The sequence below is a fragment of the Melanerpes formicivorus genome, unplaced genomic scaffold, assembly GCF_026170545.1.
Source record: "Melanerpes formicivorus ecotype bairdi unplaced genomic scaffold, bMelFor1.0.p_v2 SCAF_7, whole genome shotgun sequence".
Lineage (NCBI taxonomy): Eukaryota > Metazoa > Chordata > Aves > Piciformes > Picidae > Melanerpes > Melanerpes formicivorus.
In genome coordinates, this window is record NW_027142359.1 from 25655962 (window position 1) to 25675811 (window position 19850).

General features: G+C 43.0%; 1 protein-coding gene across 1 annotated transcript in view; it reads right to left on the minus strand.

Annotated features, from left to right (window-relative positions):
- Nucleotides 1-214: 214 nt before the first annotated feature.
- KIFAP3 (kinesin associated protein 3) overlaps nucleotides 215-19850 on the minus strand; it is a 77676-nt gene continuing 58040 nt past the window's right edge. Inside the window, exon 20 of the mRNA XM_068141519.1 lies at nucleotides 215-628. Within this exon, the coding sequence (XP_067997620.1) occupies nucleotides 520-628 (109 nt within the window). The 3' untranslated portion in view covers nucleotides 215-519. The remainder of the gene's footprint in view (nucleotides 629-19850) is intronic.

Here is a 19850-nt window from a genome sequence, read left to right on the forward strand (position 1 = left end):
GCTCCAGGGGAACGAATCTGTGCCATCTTTCCATTATTAGTCTTCAGACCCAGGACTGGACTTTGGTAACTATGTGTCAGGGCAGTGCCAGGAGATGCTGGGGCTTAACAGTGTTCCTGTTACTTAAGTGTTAGTGGGAAACGGTCCATGTTAAACACGCTTAAATGCCTTGTAAAACAAACCCAACATTGGTTAGGAACACATTCACCACTGCTGACCACACAGGTTTTTATATTTAATAGAAATTAAATTAGTAGCTTAATATACACAATGTGACACTTTCCAGTCCAGTAGCTCTCCCATTCCTGCTTCCAAGTCACAGAGCAAATACTGTACAAAAATGATAACAAAGAGCAAACACTGTCACGACAACACTGGACCCAGAAAGGTGTAAGGTTATCTGGAGCTACACACGCCAAAGGATACATAATGCTGTGGTACAATCATGCATTACCAAGGGACAGATCTACTGCTGGCTATGCACAGGCTGCTTGCTGCAGGACTGCGGAGCAGGCTGCCTCATCGCGCCCCGTAGCTGTAGTAGTAAGGTTCGTCCGGGCGGTATCCGTACGCAGTGGCTGGGCGGCCAGGAACCCCCGGTGACTGACCAAATCCATCGACTCCCACGCTACAAAAAACAGCAGAAGAGACAAAATGTGGGTTTGTGTATGGTAGGGAAGGTAAGCTAGTGCTGGTGTCTCCAACTCTCTTGTGAGGCAACTCAGCCAGCCGTCTTCCCCTTCGGGCTAGCGTTGCTCCATCTCCTCTTCTCTTGGTGGGAAGAGAAATGCTGCAGAGCAATTAACACAAAAGGTTTTCAGGTCAAACAGAAATCCCAGAAGAGACAGAAGTCTTCTATGCTTTTATAGATTTACTGGCAAAGCACTTTACTTCTCTGACTCAGTTCCCCTCTCTGTGCATTCAAATGTATTTCAGAAAAGGCCTCAAGCATGCTTGTTGCAGAGCCCACTGGTAGCCCTGCCCTGCCCTGCACATCTGAACAGCCTCATTTCTTCCTTTGGTACATTTCTGAAGCCCTGGGAAAACACCAGCTAGACATGAGGAAGTGAGAATATCTGGCACAGCAACACAGTTCAGTAAAGGACAGTGTTGCTGGTGGGACACAAGATTGGCAGCCAAATAGTAGAAATAATTCATCAGATAGTGAAAGGCTATGTACTAATGAGACACAATAATTCATTTTTCATCCAGAACAGCATCTTTTACACCTAAAAAGTCTCACAGCAATGAATTAGATACTGAAGCAAAAGGACTGCACTGGGAAAAGTGGCACATATTTCATGCTCAACAATAACTCTCATGCAGGAGGTAGAGGGAAAATGAACATTGTCTAAGATACTGGATTACTGCCTGTTCATAGTTATGGCACTTCTTAACTTCCACTTCAGTAGAAGGACAAATGGAAAAGGATCCTGATTTATTGTCTGACTAAAGATGCATTGAAAGGAATTGAACTTGCCCTCTGAAGACTGTCAAAACACAAAGAAGCAAAGTGCTTTTGGAGTGGAGAAAAGCTGAAGCTCATTACTGCCAATTATACATATGGTGCATGGGTTATGCAACAGTCAAGGCTGGGAAAGAATGACCCATCCAGAAGATGTACAATGGGTGGGCCTCAGGCCCTGGCTCAGCCAAAAGCTGGCATTGCTGAATCAGACTGAAAGGGCTCAACTGAACTTCTGGGAGACCACATCCATCATTCTGTCTCTGCAAAGACACTTTCCTCAGACTGTGTTTCTGTGAGGTCCTAGACAATGATGCTTGGTGCTTGGTTTCTCAGGTGTTCACTCATGTGATCTTCTGATAACCAGGTGAAGGTGGAGGGTCTAAGGCTAAAAGGGTGGGAACAGACAGTCAACAAGCCAAACAGCAGAGAAAATCATTCTGTTGCACCTGAATGCATCTTGAGAAATGCAGCACCCTGAAAGTGCTTTTCTATTTCCACATTTGCCTGCCTGTGTTTCAGTTGGCCACACTCCTGTCTCCTAACTTATACAGGGAGACATCACTCTGACCTTAACGGCCCCTCAGTCCCTTCAGCACAGAGCAGCCCTGGTGTAGCCTGTAGTGGTGCAAAGCTATGTGAATGCATGCTTCTGGCTCCACAGCTTCCTCTGACCACCCCTTCTTTCCTGCATCCACTCCAAAGTCGTATTACTCTTTCTCAAACCTGTTAGCAAATGAACTGGTGACCTCTGAGACACCTCTCCAGGTCCCTCCTATGCACCTGCAGTTTTCTCATTAACAGGCTTGAAGCCTCAAAGGCCTCCTGAAAGAACAGATTAAAAGGAATCCTGTGACTTTGTCTGTATCTAACTCTTGTGTCCAGCAACACCAAGCCCTGCACTCACCTTAGTTAGAGGATGGGCCCTGCTTCTACCACTGTAACTGATTTGCAGCATGCAGAGACATTAGACACACAAACCAACTTCCCATGGGCTGCGGTTAGGTGAGCTTTCAGAGTACAGGCCACAGAGGAGTTCTGAACATGTCAACAAGGACCTAGCAGGAAGGTGGCCAATTTAGCAGTTCAGAAAACAAACACGTTGAATAACTGCTGTAAAACAATGCCAATTCTTTAAATGAGTTCTTAAATGAAGAGTTGCTGTTAGTACTATGAGTTAACAACATACTAAAAGAAGGTGCAGGGGGATTTGAAAAGTGCAGAGTCCACTTCTGTCATGCTGCTGCAGTGATGTAACACTGCAAAGAAGCAAGACCCTTTAAACTTGGGAATTCCATTGTTTTCTTCCAAAGATCCTTGAAGCATCTAAGGTTGATTTATAATTAAAAAAGATTTTAACAGAAAACATTGTCCTGGGTTTACCTTTCAGTGCTTTTTTTTTCCTCCAACTACAGCAACAGTAGTTGTGAAGAAGTTGTTTTTATTACTGACATGAGTCCCCTCTTTGCATTTCTGCTAGCTATTGAAAATGCCATTGTGGAATGCTGTTGGAGGTGAGTGAGCAGGTGTGGGTGCTGTGGGATGTGAATTCTCTATGGAGGGATGCTGTTGACTGCAAGTCAAGCTAATAGGGGCTATGCCTTGGCTTCTGGGGAAGACAGCAGTAGCCATCCTCTGGTATGGAATGGAATGGGAATGGAATGGAATGGGAAATGGAAAGGGAAATAGAATAGAATAGAATAGAATAGAATAGAATAGAATAGAATAGAATAGAATAGAATAGAATAGAATAGAATAGAATAGAATAGAATAGAATAGAATAGAATAGAATAGAATAGACCAGACCAGACCAGACCAGACCAGACCAGGTTGGAAGGGACCTTCAAGATCATCATGTCCAACCTATCATCCAACACCACCTAGTCAACTAAACCATGCACAGCGAGACACCACAAATATAGCAGCCTGAGACACCCGTCACAAAGCAGGACTTCCTTCTTCTGGTGGCTTCTCTCGATGCTGCAGAGCGTCAAGAGCTTCACACTGTGTTACACACTACCGAAGTAAAACACCGCTGGGGTTTGGGGTGAGGTGTAATAACGACAGTGGGCCACACGGTGGCAGTAAGTGTCTATCACTACAGGCAGAGCCACCGCCGCTACGCCCAGTTCAGTAATCCTCATTCAAAGGACTTTTAAATATATTTAAATTGATAACGAGAACAAGGAAAATATGGTTTCAATCACATTCGCAGCAAATCCTTTTTTCTTTTTTTTTTTTTTTAATATAAATGTGTAAGTAATTAGGCAAAGATCCCTAGAGTTTAAACTTTGAGGTGTATCGGTTATTTCCAAATGGTTCAGACATGTGTTAGTGTCCTGAAGCAAACTGGAAGAGATGGATCAGCTGATAACTGCTAAGGAGAGGGGTTTTTTGGTAAAAAAGAACCACAACCAAATTAAAAGGAAAAGAAAATCACATTAAAACCCCTTGATACAATCACCACTCTCCCCTATCTAAGTATTTCCCTTAAGTAAATGAAGGTTTGTCTGTGCTTCAAAAAAAATAAAGAGAAGCTGGCTTCATTTTCAGATCTTAGTGCTCTTGAAACGTACCAGCTTTGCCTAGCTGACTGGCTGTGCTGGCAGTGCCTAGCAAGAAGCTTGTTGTCCTTACTGAAGGAAACACCATTGAACCCAGGAGGTAATCAAGTGGTAAGGCAACTAAACAGCAAACCCAAGTCTGTGGGCTGAAGTCTGGCTTACTCCTGAGGCTGGCAGGCCAAGGGCAATGACTCCACAAGTAACCAGTGGAGGAGGAGACAGAGGCCCTGATGAATCTTTGCTACTTTTGCCAAGAACAGCAGAAGGGCAGAGCCAGGAAAGATGGCAGCTTTTTGGCCATAAACACTTGTTGGATAATAATTGGCCTGAGCACATGATTTGTGCCATGTGTTCTTAGATTTATACCAGCAATCATCTTCAAAACTTGCTCCTAGAGTAAATGTGTTGTTGGCCTTACTTATGCAGCCAAGCATCAGCCGGAGCTAGGGACACAATGATGCCATCAAGGCAGCAATGCTCATCCCTGAGCTGGTATTTTCTCCTGGCCAGCCCTACTTAATTGAACCTACAAGTGCAGTCAACTCCTGTAGCTGGATAGCAGGTACAGATCACAGAGCACTGCAAGGAACTCCCCATATAAACGACTCGTGCTGTGGCCTTCATCTCAGGCTGTTTAAGGCACAACACTGCACACATGCGCACAGAGAGGTCGGTGCCTGCTAAGCAGGCCGTCCAAGCAAAACTGTCTTCTTGTGCAAGGTTTACCACCAGGATGGAGCTGATGGAGTTAAACAGTGAACAGCAGAGTTAATTACTGCTAACCTCAGTTGCTGGTTCATTTTGAGACCCTTTAAAATATGAGCTGTGTATTTTACCCCTACGCACTCTCTTAATGATTTGTTTTTTTTAGACTGAAATCACTTCCAGCCATCAGTTATACTCATGGTCTCTACACATGCACTTCTCCAAGCACAAATATTTCTTTTTCCTATTGGTCTGCCAGCCCCTGTCAGAGCAAATTTCACTTTAAACTAAATGCTATGATACTTAAAACCTCTTGGATTACTCGGGCTGCTAGTGTGATCTATGACCTTCCCCAAATGACAGCTGAACTTTCCAATTTGCTTGTACTGCTGGGGAGCTGAAGAACACATGCTGAAGATGAAAACGTTCCTGATGTGCACGAGTGAGGAGAGATTTCTTAACAGTTCTGCTTATTGATACTTACTCTGATTCATAATATCCAAACTGCAATGTCCATCTAGGACCCTAGGTGCCTTGACAATTTAAAATGTGTGTCCCTCCTCACTGCAGGAAATGCCAGCCAGCATCCCACCATGCCCACAGAATATTTACTTTCCTTAACTCCCTCCTGCAGCCAGGGACCAGACAGGCTTTACAGTACAGCTGGGAGACCTAGCAAGCTCAGACAGGCAGCCCTCTTCCAGCAAGATTCTGCTGGGGTTCCCCTTCAGGTGTCTGTGCTGCTGGGGAGTGCATGGTACAGGAAGAGAGAGAGAGGTTCGTGAGCTTGGTCTGAAGTAAGGCAGTTAGCAGCTGGGTGCTGGCTGGCCACAGAGCAGGGCTGCTTTCTGTAAGCCTTCCTGATGCGATAGACACCTGAGCCTGTCCACACCAGCGTTCACACTGTTACTGCTGCTGGTGCTGACAAGGGGCTCTAAAACGGGTACTAATTCCTCCGGCATCAGCAGGGCCGCAGAAGGGCTCACTGGGTAAATTCTTGGTCAAAGCTAACCCCTTGAAGTCCTACTGGAAAGCCTCCAGTAGGATACACGGATCTCAGAGCGATCCCAGCAAGAAACACTGTTTGGGAAGCAGGCCTGCATGCTCAGGCAAGAGCCATGAAGCAGCATGGCAAGAACTGTGCCAGACTACGGTAACAGGCTGACTGGGTGTGCAGACAAAGGTGGCCCAGGAAGAGTTTTCACCTTAGACAGTGAAACATCAGTTCAGAAGTGTACACATTAGGGCCCAAATTTCCTCTTTTTCTGCCTGTCAGTTTCATGGTTGGTAACAGAAAATTAAAGCAGCATGAAATCACTGCTCACTGCAAACAACATCCAAGCTAAATGACTACAGAGCTTCCACCAGAGCCACGACAGCTGATACATTTCTTTTCATCCTAATGCTGTTCTAAAACCCTGCCAATCCTCCCTCCTTACTCTGCACCAACATGGCTTATACCAGCCCCACTTCTGACAGCTTCTCAGCTACTCACTGGAGATACAAACTTTATAGACTTTAATAAATTTATTTAAAATGAAATCTCTGTAATAAGTACCACCTCAATTTACAACTCACTAGGTCCTCTGACCGTGGTGAGACCAAGCAACCACTACTTACAGCTCAACCCATCAGCAACTCTGCCAAATCCTAACAAAGGAATCGCACCTGAAGTTCTCCGTGCACTCAGCTGAGCTGCTGAGAAGGTTTATCTGCAGACAGAAGTAGGCAGCCCCTGTTCATACACATGACATGACTTCTTGCTGCCACACCTGCAGCTGTGCACAACCACTCCCAAGTACCAGAGAATAGGGTTTGAACCCAAAGGTTTCTGAGCATCCTTCAGAAGTCTGAGATCAGTACAGTTCATAGCAATCCTGCTGTTTCCTCTGCACCTTCCCCTGCTATATACCTTACCTTATTGCTTCTAAAAAGGCATCATCTTCACCTCACTCCAGGCAGGCATTTAGAATTCTGTGCAGTACATCCTTGAGGTACTGGTGTCCCCCTTCTGTGAAGCTACCTGTGACAGCACCATTGATAACATATGGCCTATATTGCCTTATAAACTCTCATGCCACAAATCCCTGTAATCCATGCAGCTCTATCAAATGCCTGTGTATAACAGGCAAGACAAATGATGTTCAGATGAAGACTGAAGGTGTATTTTTCCCTCAGGAGGTACCTAAGCCATAGAAGTGGCACATCAGTCTCTTACCTCCAGACAAGCACAGCATTATAACCTGTACAATCAAGATGCAGTTTGTTTATAGTACTTGCCAACAAGAGACACAGGAGTTTGCCAGCAGTAAGGTCTGTACTTTTTTCTCTTCTCCTAGGGCTTTTTTGTTTGGTGAGGGTTTTTTCAAAGCACTGATGAAAGGTGCTGGACTGTAGGGCTGAAACAACAGTTGCAGTGCAGGGCAGTACAATCATGTATGGGATGCAGCAGAGACTGCAGCCCTGCTAGCCCGATCAGGAGACTAGCTAGCAAATGCTGCAGCAACCTCCTTCCCACCACAGGGAGAAGGGTACAAAGAGACAGGGGGAACTGGTGACATCTGGGCCTTGACCCATCGTGCAGGCATGAGGAATCAGGCATGGCATGCATCCAAGCATCAGAGGTAGGAAACATTTCTGAATTCCTTTAGCTTCTAAAATTCTCTTCAGGCAAGAGGACTGGATGACCATTGGAGGTCCCTTCCAACCCAGACCATTCTGTGATTCTGTGATTTAGCCAATCCTCAGCAGGTACCAGCTAAGCACCACATTTTAACCAAGGCTCAAAGCTCATGAAGCCCATGGGCTCTTTGGGCTTTCTGCTGATGCTGACAGCTAGACACTAGATGGGATGCCATTTTTCTAACACCAGTCATGAAAGAATGGAGGGCATCAGGAACTGGCATAAGGCTGGCTGCCTTTCCCCTTGCTTAGAGCCTGGTGATTGAGAAGATGATCCTATGTGCCAGCTACCTCTGGCTTTGCCTCACTGACCATAAATTTTCTGTCCTTCAGAGTAAGAGCACAAATATGGGTTATGGAGAAACAGCACACAACTGAGAAGCCGTAGAGAAAACAATGTTTCTTTATAGAATGGCCTGTAACTGTAGATTCTCCCACTACTGGTAATGACGTTAAACTAGAAACCACAAGTCTCTTAAATTCTGTCTCTTGTGGCCCCAATTTTTTCTCCCCCTATCTGTGAAGCCTTTTTTTTCCCATGCTTTCTATCCCTCAAGCTCAAGTGGGAGGGGAGCTTTGTGGCAGGGACTGGGACTGTGTTCGCTGCATCAACTGCCACATCTCTCTCTCCATTAGCACTGAATATTCGTGTTCCTTAAGTAGTAGTACTTTATCTGCTCAGATGATGAAAAAATGCCAGAGTGAACCTGTGCAATTATATTACAGCTCCTCTGTGCATCATGATACAGCTTTTATGGATGTGATCATGTCTCTCCTTCCCTGTGATTCAGCTTTCTTCAGCACATTTAATGACTTAAGAGTTTCCAGTTGCTTCTGGAGTTGGTGCCCAGCTGTATCTTGGCACAATGCTGCTGTTTCTGCCATTTAATTATAAACAAATGCAACTCTGACAATTGTGGAAAAATGAGCACTGTGTCTTGTGTGTCAGGCTCCAGCTATGCACCAAGCAGTAAGCATGCCAAAATTCACTGGTGGGGAGGCAGCACAAAGAAATAAATAAATAACGTTAAAAAATTATATATTTCCCAGCTGAACAGTAAGCAAGCAATGAACTCAAAACAAATGACCTTGCTTAGCCAAATTCAGTAAGAGCCTTGCTTGAAAGCTGTAGAGCTTGCCATCCTAGCTCTGTGAAAGCAGCTTGGGACTCGGGCTCGGTTTCTTGCTCTGCCAGTTACCTGCTGTGTGCTCCTGGACAAGCTGCTCTTTTTCTCCATGACCTCAGTTTCCCATTGGAGTATTGAAAGAAAAAACACCCCAGACATGAAAGACAGCAAGGGACAAACTGCAGTAATAAGAAGACTCACACAGCCTGACGTAGATAGAAAAGACTTTTGCTTATTCTGTAACACCCCTTAGAGAGGTGGGGGATGGGGGGGGAAAGAGTATTTCTGATGTGCTAGAAAAAGCAATCAATCCAGAATACAGCCAAGGGGCAAAACAGCCACTCATTAACTCAAGTTGTTTCCTAAAGTCATCTTGCTTCTTTGAAGGGCATCAATCAGGCTAACTCCCCCAACATTCCCTGACCCAGGCTCACACCTCAGGCACATGAATGGGTGGTTTCTCAGCTATTCTCTACAGAATCTGTTAAAAGGTCAAGTGCACAGTCAGAGCTGGAGTGGAAACCAAGAGTTCTGACTTCCCATTATAAGCCTGCCGGGAACATCTCCTGTGCAGCTGGCTCAACAGCTGGCCAAACCCACTGATTAGATACATCCATTTCTTAAAAACTAATTAGAATTAAAACAAATAAAAAAGCCCTGAAGAGCAGGCAATAAAAAGCAAAACATCCTTTCTTTTCTGCCTCTCCTTGCACAGTCCCAAGTAGTTCTGTCATCTCCTTAACTTGAGGAGAACCTTGCCTTAGACCAGTAATATGCCTGGCTTGGGATGGTTTCAAGCATCTCTTTCGCTGAGCTCCAGCAGTATCAGTGTTATGTTGGGCACAGAAGCTTCAGCCAACAGGCAGAGCAGAATAAGATCCTGAAGTGGCAGCTTCATAGAGGTGACGGGTCTCATTGACTAGATCAGCTCAGGGTCTGGTCCACATCTTTCACCAGCATTCCCATTTCCAGATGGGGAGTGCTTCTTGTTTCTTTTGCTAGGTTACAGAGCAGGGGCACCGTGAAAATCTGCTGGGAGAAAAGCCCTTGAGGCAGAAATGCAAGTCTTCAGTGCCCTGCATGGAGAAGCTGAAGAATTGTTCCTTTAAATATTTATACAAGCTTCCCAAGTCCAAGCATGGCCACTCAGCTCTGTGCTTCAATACTAGAGGGGAGAATGCTCCCTCTTGCACAGAAACAGCCAGAAAAGCCATGCCAACAGGCTACGGGCTGACAGTTGTGCTGTCTCCAGGGCTCAGCACCAAGAACTGGGCAACTCAATGTGGATGATAATCCAGATGCTGAAGGGAAGGAGGGAGGGTCAAAAAAAAAAATCTGTTCTGCTTTGACTTACAGCTGCGGGCAATAAAAGCTTTCAAAGCCCTTTCTGAAAGTTAACATTACTAGGGGATTTGCGGCGCTCGTTGGAGCGCACACACCAAATGCAGTCAGGACAATATTACTGGTGAATAAACTTTAAATATTATTTTTACCACTGCAGATGATTGTCCAGATTTCAACCACAGGGCTCTAGCGAAATCTTGTCAAAATCCATCTCAAATCAGCGATGATTTTAGTGTAAACCAAGGAGGAAGTAAAACTCTCTGTCGTCTGTTACTGCTTTCTGTCTCAGGACTAACACTGGATATATCAGGGAACAAATGAGATACAAATAGAGGCCTGGAACATTTTCTTGGAGAGCTCTACCTTGGAGTACCACTATGATATTAAAAAAAAATAAATAAAATTCAACTTTAATTAAGTGAATAAAAAATAAAATGTTTCCAGGCTGAGGGCTGGTCAGGGAGCCTCGGGGGGATAAAAAAGAAAACTTAGAAGACTCAAACCCCAGAAGGCAAATAAACTCTAAACTGATTTGTTATTGGTTTTTAAAATCTCATGGCTAAAAAAGGTCTAAAGTTTTCCAGAGGGGAGGGAAAAGGGTGGTTCAGCCATCAGACTTGGAAAAGGGTGGTTCAGCCATCAGACTTGAACGCCTGGACCTTATGAATGCAGATTTCACAGTATCACAGTATAACTAAGGTTGGAAGAGACCTCGAGGATCATCGAGTCCAACCTATCAACACAGACTGACTAGACCATGGCACCAAGTGCCACGTCCAATCTCCTCTTGAACACCTCCAGGGACAGTGACTCCACCACCTCCCTGGGCAGCCCATTCCAATGACTCTCTCAGTGAAGAACTTTCTCCTCACCTCGAGTCTAAACCTCCCCTGGTGCAGCTTTGAGACTGTCTCCTCTTGTTCTGGTGCTGGTTGCCTGGGAGAAGAGACCAACCCCTTCCTGGCTACAACCACCTTTCAGGTTTTGTAGAGTCACACTTTAGAATTGAAACAATTGGACAAATAAAATAACTGTTATATATATAAAACAGTTTAATATATATAAATATATATATAAATAACTGTTATATATATAACAGTGTGTATACATATATGTATATATATGTGTGTATATATATATATGTGTATATATATGTATATAATTGTTATATTAGAGGGCTTGTTTGCAGCACACATTCAGTTCAGATAACAGCCATAAGAAGTAGCCCACTGATACACAGGACTTTGTAGGTTTCATTTTGAGTCCTGTGAGCATTGCTTATCCACAGTGGTACCAAACACCCTTCGCTTTATTACGGTTCTAAATCTTTCTTCCAGGTCTGGCTTTGCGACTGCTCGCCTTGATAAAATAGGTCACTTGAAAAAGGAAAGCTCAATAAAATGAATTACAAAAGCAACAAGATTAAACTGATTGTGCTGTTTTTGTACAGTGCAGCTGAATTCTGCAAATATGCTGCTGGCTGTGGTTTGGCATTTAACAGCATGCGATCAGTGAGAAGGAGGAAATTTTATTCTCATTAACTGTTGCAGATTTACTGCAGTGAAAAAGGGCTATGTAACCTGAGAAGTGACAGAATGGAAAGATCAAAGCAGCAGTCTGGAAACTAAATAAACCTTCTGGCTACTTCCTGCAAGGAAAATTCACTCTGGCAATGTAAAACAGAGTCCAGTTAAAAACTACTCTCAGTTTTATGAGCTGTCACGGCAGCTTGAGTGGTTTGGACCAGTCAAGTTTAGAACATTATATTTCCTTGTTTTTGTCTCAGATACTTCTGTAAGCAGTTTTATAGTTTCTTTTTCTTTTTCTCTTTTTTTTTTTTTTAAAGAGAAAAATAAAATTCTTTTCTTTTGCTTGAAATGGAGAAGGTCACAGCTAAACTCATTAAAAACAAGCAGGTCTTCATTTGCACATTCCATTCCCCTTTACTACGTTGCAATATTTTGCTTGGAGATTTATAAGCAATGTACATTTGCTTTAATAACTCTTCCGCATTCTGTTCACTTATTGTTTAATATAAGTGCAAATCAGTTTACAGAGCCCAGATGGCTTGTAACCAGGGAGCCAGTCCATTCCTAGTAGCACATCTGGAGGGGCTAAGAGCAGCAGACAGAACGTGGGAATTAATTAATGTTGCGTTTCAGAAGAGGCGGGCGCGGGTTTGGGGGGGACTTTTTGGTAAGGCATTCCAAAGGACTTGAGCTAACTGCTACAGCATTTTAGTATTCTTTTAAAATGCTTAATAGCCACCTAAACCATGTCAGTTAAATGAGGCCAACTGCAGGTGGAATATAGTAAAATAAAAAGCAACTAACAAGAAGAAATTTAAAAGAAGTGACTGCAAGTGAAAGAGGCCCAAGTATCCTCTAGTCCAAAAGAGCTGAAGAGCATTAAAACCTCAATGCAAACTCTCCTCCCAAATGACATCTGCAACTTGCTGAAAGAAAAAAATGGCACCTTTAAAATATTCCCAAGCAAGCCATTTCATCTCTCAGCATAGTGGTGTAATTGTTCAGAGCAATTAAACAGCTCTTACAGTCAATGAAAGAAGTGCAACATGATCCTTCATGATGACAGACCACACACCTTGGAGAGGTGGTGTGGTCCAGTCATTGGGGCACTGCAAGAGACGTCAGGAGAGCACTGCTCTACTCCAGGCTCTGGCACCTGACTCTGGATAAGTAACTTCTCTTCTTGCCTTTGGTTCCCTTCATGTCTTAAGTGTCAGCTCTTTGGAGCAAGAACTGTGTGTTGCACTGTGTACACTGTGTGTTGGGAGACACAAGGAGAGCTGCTTGGAAGCTCCTCCTGATACAGTCTAAGAACAGAATAATAATAAATAAGCACCCAAGCACATAAAAGAAGTTGCTGTGTACAAGGCTGGTGAGAAGCCTTGAGCACAAGCCCTATGAGGAGAGGCTGAGGGAGCTGGGATTGTTTAGCCCGGAGAAGAGGAGGCTGAGGGGGGACCTCATTGCTCTCTACAAAACCTGAAAGGTGGTTGTAGCCAGGAAGGGGTTGGCCTCTTCCCTCTAGCAACCAGCACCAGAACAAGGGGACACAGTCTCAAGCTGCACCAGGGGAAGTTTAGGCTCGAGATGAGGAGAAAGTTCTTCATGGAGAGAGTCATTGGAATGTGCTGCCCAGGGAGGTGGTGGAGTCACTGTCCCTGGAGGTGTTCAAGAGGGGATTGGACGTGGCACTTGGTGCCATGGTCTAGTCATGAGGTTTGTGGTGACAGGTTGGACTTGACGATCTTTGAGGTCTCTTCCAACCTTAGTGATACTGTGATACTGTGAATACTTGATATGAAGAATATTGTCCTCATCTTGAATATTCCCAGATTATAGGCAGTGATGGACCCTAATCCTTTAATGATGCAGTATGCATAGATCTCTAAAACTCTGGGAAAATCTTAGTGCTGAATATGGGTCACAGAGAAAAATTTCCCTCCCCCTGAATAATCAGACTCCTGGTCTTCAAAAACACCACAATAACTGTCCACATCTAACAGCATAATTTGGTTGAATACATATTAGTGACAACTCAACTGGGTTATAATCTGATCAAACTGCAGTATTGAATTTCTGTAAACATGGCTTGGAGAAGACAGTATGAAAAAAGTTACAAAGTGACAACTAGAAGAAAACACAACCATTACTTAACAATCAAGGGATAGAAAAGAGAGAACTCTAGTTCAGTACTGGTACAGAAACAAATTGTTTTAGACTAGAGACAGAGAAATTCAAGCTCACACTCAAAAGTTCTTAGCAACGAAGGACTCATGTTCTGGAAGCATCACTCCCACATTTAAGTACTGAGAGGAGAACAACCACACAGTGCATTTTGATTTAGGCCATGATCCAGGATCTGAAGAATTCAAGTCGAGCCTCTCAATAAGCTTGTCCTAGACTGTGATCAAATTCCTGCAAAAGGCAGCAATTCCTGCTTGCTTATTATGATCTTTTGGATGCAAGACCTTAATTCCAAGCATATGTACTGCCTGAATGGGCACTGATGAACAGAAAGAAACGTACCTGCCTGTTTTCCATGACTAGCCAGTAACTGCTGTATGGTCCAAATGAGCTGTGTGCTTTATCTCTCTTACTATCATAAGCCACATCAGAAGTTTAGCGAAATCCTTCTGACCATATCCAGTTTAACTGCTTTAAAACTAAACATGTAGGCAGTTAGGACAACAGAATATGATAAGAGAGATGACTCTGCTACCACTGACAACATTTTTGTGGGATTAAAAAAAACCCAAACAAAAATAAACCAAGTAAAATAAACCCAAGCCCAACCCAGGAACTTGATTGGTTCTGGGCTTCTCTTTAAGACCTTTTCAAATTCGTTTCAGTGGGATTTACAATTTGCTAATACTGATGTGTGATAAACTAATAAAACCTGCCTACAAGGTTATAGGCCCAATTTACTAATAAAACCTAATTCAATTCTCTTGGGAAATGCAAATTAAATAGTGTCCAAATGGTAAAAGCTGAGTAAAACACTGCTAGACACACTGCAAAGGCAAAAAGACAACAAAAGAGAGGGGGGCAAAAAAAAAAAAGTTTCTTGGTTTTATTTTTAAAACAAAACTTAAGGCAGGAGAAGCAAAAGTCATGTCCAGAGCTGTTAAGAAATATCACTACAGTACGATGCTTGGAAGTAGAATCACATCCTAATGGCTATTTCCACCACATTAGCTTTTCTTTCTGTTAATGAAAATATCACAGTATCACCAAGGTTGGAAGAGACCTCGAGGATCATCAAGTCAATGTCCACCTCTGAGACAGGAAAGCATGATTGCCTCTCTTCATAGGATGAGGAAAGAGATGTGGATACTTCCAATTCTGCTGTAGCAAAGACCCCAGATGACAACATGATTTTTATCTAAGCTAATCTTTCCAATTACCACGAAACAAAGTTTCTCCTGCTATGGATGGCTGTGAAGGTTGCCTAAGGCAGCTCACTTTTACATCTACTAAGGTAGATGTTTCAACTTCAGAGATGGCATTGAGCTGCTGAAGGCTGGGAAGGGAATGTTCAAACTTACAAATAAATTGTGTGCTATTACTGAAAATCCAACATGGATGAGAAATATTCCACAGCAGAGTCAGCAGCTCCTTTAGTCCTCTCCTTAAGAAAGAAGGTTCTCTTTATCACCAGTATGCCCTGTAGAATTTAGATTTGAAAGCAAAGAAGTGATGAAATCTCAACTTCAATGCTTGAGAAGTCCAACTTGTGACTGCTTTTAGCAAATCTAACTGAAGATAAGGATGTATATGGAAGATACCTGTAAATGCTGATGCAGGATATAAATTACAGGGACAATCATTTAAAAACATATTGATAAACATTCACAAAGTGAGCATTTGCCAGCATCCGATGCAGTTCCTGTACCTGGCCAGAACAGGAGCTACTCAGCTGGGACTCACAGCTGGGACTTCACACCACATTGCAAGAGTCAGCGTGAATAGAAGGCAACAGACCTAGGTCCTTCCTCCATGGAAACTCACATCTGATTTTCATCAGGATACCCAAGCAGAAAAGCCTGTGGATGTGACTACTCTTGACATTCAGTGTGGACTTTTAGCACATGGGTAGCTTAGCTAGAGAGAGGCTAAGTCACAGTAACAGTCTTCCCCCAGCTCCCACCAGGACTTACAGTCATGTATCCAGTCACTGAAGCCCACATCACCACAGTTTCCATCAACTGAAGACGCAACAGCTTGGTTATGCACGCCTGTACTTGCCAACAGACACAGCTTAACTGAAGTCAATACAGAGCAGCCTGCAAGGTCCTGGCTCCACATACTTAGATCACAAAATATCACAATGACCTGACATGGCAAGAGAAGAAATGCAGCTACAGACTTAGGCTGTAAATCCAGGCAATAGAAAAGATGTTCCACCAAGGACAGAGACAGTCAGTCACCCCATAAAACTGGTTTTGTTTGACATGCCAAACCTCACTGCTTCCTGGGAAGAAGCTTCAGTCAGATCTCTGTTGAGAGAAGATGGGAGTGCACACGCTGGGAGCGGCACACGCCCAGGAACGCCTTGTCTCAGGGAAAATGAAGATTGGGCAATGGCAGCTCTGCTACATTTTATAATGAGGTTAGTGGGTTCTGTACTGCAGAAAACCTCCTTAGGAAGGAAAAAAAAGCTTTGGCTTGCTCCAGCATTCCTAACTATTAATCTTTCTAAAGCTACAGAGAGAATTTGTGAACCCTGATGAAGATATTAACAAAAAAATTGGCTTTTGCACCTCAAGTTTATGCTGAATCTGGTTACACCTAGGACAGTTTAAAAAGTGGTCTGTTCCCTGAAGGGTAAGAAAAATACTGTGGACATCTCTTTCATAAAATCTTTAGCTGTTGCTATTATGTTTGTGTCTTACAGTAATTGGTGGCTAGAAGGTGATTAAAAATTGATAAATGGCCATAGATTCTTGGAGATGTCTTTCAGCTGGTCTTTACCCCTCGCAGCTCAGACACTAAGCTGTCATCACATTAGCCAAAGGTGAGGGATTTTTTTTTGTTTGCTACAGTCGTGAAACTTTCACTCTGTATTAAAAGTTATCAGAACCAGAAGCTTTGAATACACATTCTAATAACAGATGAAAATTTCAAATCTATGCCTAATGCCCATCTGCTTCTGAAAGACAGTAAGATGACTCAAAGCTGGTAATCTAATCACAAAAGGCTTTTCCTAGTCAATGAAAAAAACCTGGATACAAGCTGTCAAAACAACCTCCTCAGCCACACATTTTCTGCTGAATGGAAAACATACCTTACAATCTGTTTGTGCCCTGCTCCAAACCTTTGAGGGAAACAAGGGATGCTGTTTATGTCTTTTATCACTGCTTCTGTGCACATTACATTCTGAAGTAATTCTATTTACAGACATCATACTCAACAGTACCATGCCACTAAGAATATAGTTCAGAAGTAAGAGCTGCAAACGCTGAAGCTGCAAAATGCACAAGATACATTAGTAGAAATAAAGCATTTTTAGTTCTAGCAATGCCTTGAGTCCCTAAAGTGATGGTGGCAGGATAAGAAAAATGGCAGGTTGCCAGGTCTTCATTATGTGCTGCTGCTCCTTTATGCTGACCATCAACAGAAACAACAATCATTCCTGCTTGCTTTGGGATATACCCAGAACAGCAAGCATGCAAGAGATCCACAAACTGAATTTAGGGCTAGATAATCTTAAATTCCCTTCAAAGTGGTTCTGTACTTTGTGATGCAAGAACTGATCATGCATTCTCAACTCTTAGCAGTAGTCAGTACTCCAGGTTTCAAAGGATGCCCAAGAAACCCTGGGAAGGGAAGGCCATGTCTTTGAAATATGCAGCAGCTAAGATACTCCACCTAATACACCAGACCTGTAGATGCTCTTACTCCTAATACTATTACTTCCTATTTCTCTCAGAAAATTATGGAGGGAAAAAACCCTATGTGCTAAACCACCAAGTGCAGGTGTCTATAAACAGCTTAAGTTTTCAAAACTCCTGCTTTAATCTTGAGCTGGAAAAAGGACTTTCCTACCCACCTAAGACTGTGCAGCAGGTCTAGGTATGTAAGTCCCATGTCTCCTGGGACAGGGACTCGACAGAAGATGGTTGTAATTTTCCTGCTGGGCTACAGGGAGTCAACCACTTCAACTGCACATCTGGATACAGCTGCTTCTCCAAGTCTCCTGAATTTTCCTGACTGCAACATGGAACTGCAACGGCAGATGCTGCCCCTGACCTCTGCTAGAACTAGCATCCTGCAGTCAGGGAAGCACATGGGTTTCACTGCCTGCTCAGTGTAACTGGTATAACAATCTGATGCATGGCAGCTGCTGTGTGCTGAGTTCCTTTGCACCAGTACTATTAAACATTGCTAACAGTGAATATCTTCAAGGCCACTTGAATTTGGTTGTGGTTCTTGAAAACCATTCCTCACAGACCCCATTTCTTTGCCTCCAAAAAAGTGAGCTGGCAATCAGAACACAATTAAGCCTTGGTAATGGGGGCACCAACACTAGTTGGTTAGTTCAGCACTAGCTCAGCATCTCAGTGATGTGCAGGCACTAAAATGGTCTCTCTGGCTGCCTTGTTATGCTTTCCTGTAGGTAATGGAAAATTCTGATCCAGTCTGAGCACAGTGCAAGGACAGGAAATCACCTCAGAGAAATTAAACAGGTAACGTATCCTAAACCTTCCTCATAGGAAGGCAGAAAGGAGAAGAAAGGCTTAGATATTCAAAGTTGAGTAGCAAGAAGTTGCTTATGGTTGCCACCTACCTCAACTTTCACAGGGTGGTCTCTAATGAAGGAAAAGACTCCTTCAGAACTCACCCCATTGCTTAGCAAAACACTGTTTCTGTTAGAGAACTAGAAAGCCTAATGGAAAAGGCCAAGACCAGAAGACACAGGCACAACAAATGTGTCACAAAAACAAAGTGTAACGAACGAAAAGACCAAAAATATGCTTCTGCTCATTAAGAGCCCATCTGCCTTTGAACTCACAAATCCCATTACTATTAACTGGCTTGCTAGTTGTCTATGCAAATCATAACTCAGCTTGCTTTAAAAATATATATATATATAAATCTGAAAGCCTTTTCAAAAATTAATAATAGAAAATTGAACCATTTTTTATAACAAAAAAAATCTTGATTTATTAAAAGCTGGAACTGGTTAAAAATAAATCCTTGACATAAGGTTCTTGTTAGCTTTAAACTGCAAGCATAAAAATACCCTAGAATTATGTTTTGGTATGGATGAAATGTACACTATATAGCACATAAAAAGAGCCTTGACTTGCTGCTATTATTTTTAATTAGGCTCTCTAGCACGTATGGTTTTACCTTCCAACACCAATTCAGATTGGGGAAAAGGGAGGGTCTGACTCTCCAAGCTCATGGGACTGGCAATTCCATGGCTCATGCCTTGGAGCACTAATGCATTTTACATTAGCTCTAAGCATCAGGAAATCCTGGCTCCTGGCGCCAAGAAGTTCAAAACAGTAATGACACACATCTGAAAACTGGGATTCGCTGCTCGACTGCCAGTATCTATTCTATCAAACAATTCAGCCCCACTCTGTTACAAATAGGACAAAACATTTGCAGCAGCTCACACTGTTTCCAATTTGACCCTGTGTCTGGACTGCAGATAAAATCCATGGAGCAATCATATTGCAAAAAGTCTTCCTAGAAAACAGAATTCTACTGAGAAACAGGAATATTTAGAGGCCATCAGCAATGGGCAACTACAGAGTGTGTCATGAGCCAAATGGCACTTCTTCTGTTTTCCTTCTTGAGGTGAGCCTCCAAAATGCCTTGAAATATTACAAGAGAATGCTACACATACTTTATTTAACTAGGTATACGCCAGATGTATTTTGCTACTTATTTTAGTTGGAATCCAATCAGATTAAAAAGCAGTTCACTAATGTAGCTCCCTGATAAGGGACTGAAATTTGAGGTTGAGTGATCTACTTTAACTTTTACCCAAGCACACTCAAGAATTTCCATCCCCCCCAGTTGAAAGCTTTCTGGCAAAACAAGAGCATCTTGACTGGGGCTATATCTAAGTTTACTGTAAACAATGGAGTCTGCAAGCTTCACCCTGTACACCTTACCTCTGACCTCCAGCAGGCCATGAAGACTGTTGGGACATACAACATTTGGGTTAATACAGAAATCTGTCATCTCCTGGGTTGCCTATTTTAAAAGCTGAAGACAGTAAGTCACACAGTAAGATTCCAAGAGTAGCATATAAGGAAACTGAAGAAAGTATCAGCCACCACCTGCATGCTCCAAAACAAAGGTTGTGCATTTGGAAACAATCAGTGCCAGTATCACCTGCTCAAACACAGGCTCTGTGCAAAGCATTACACACTAGTCTGAACTTGGTCCTTACTGAGTATAAATGCTTCCTTTTTTC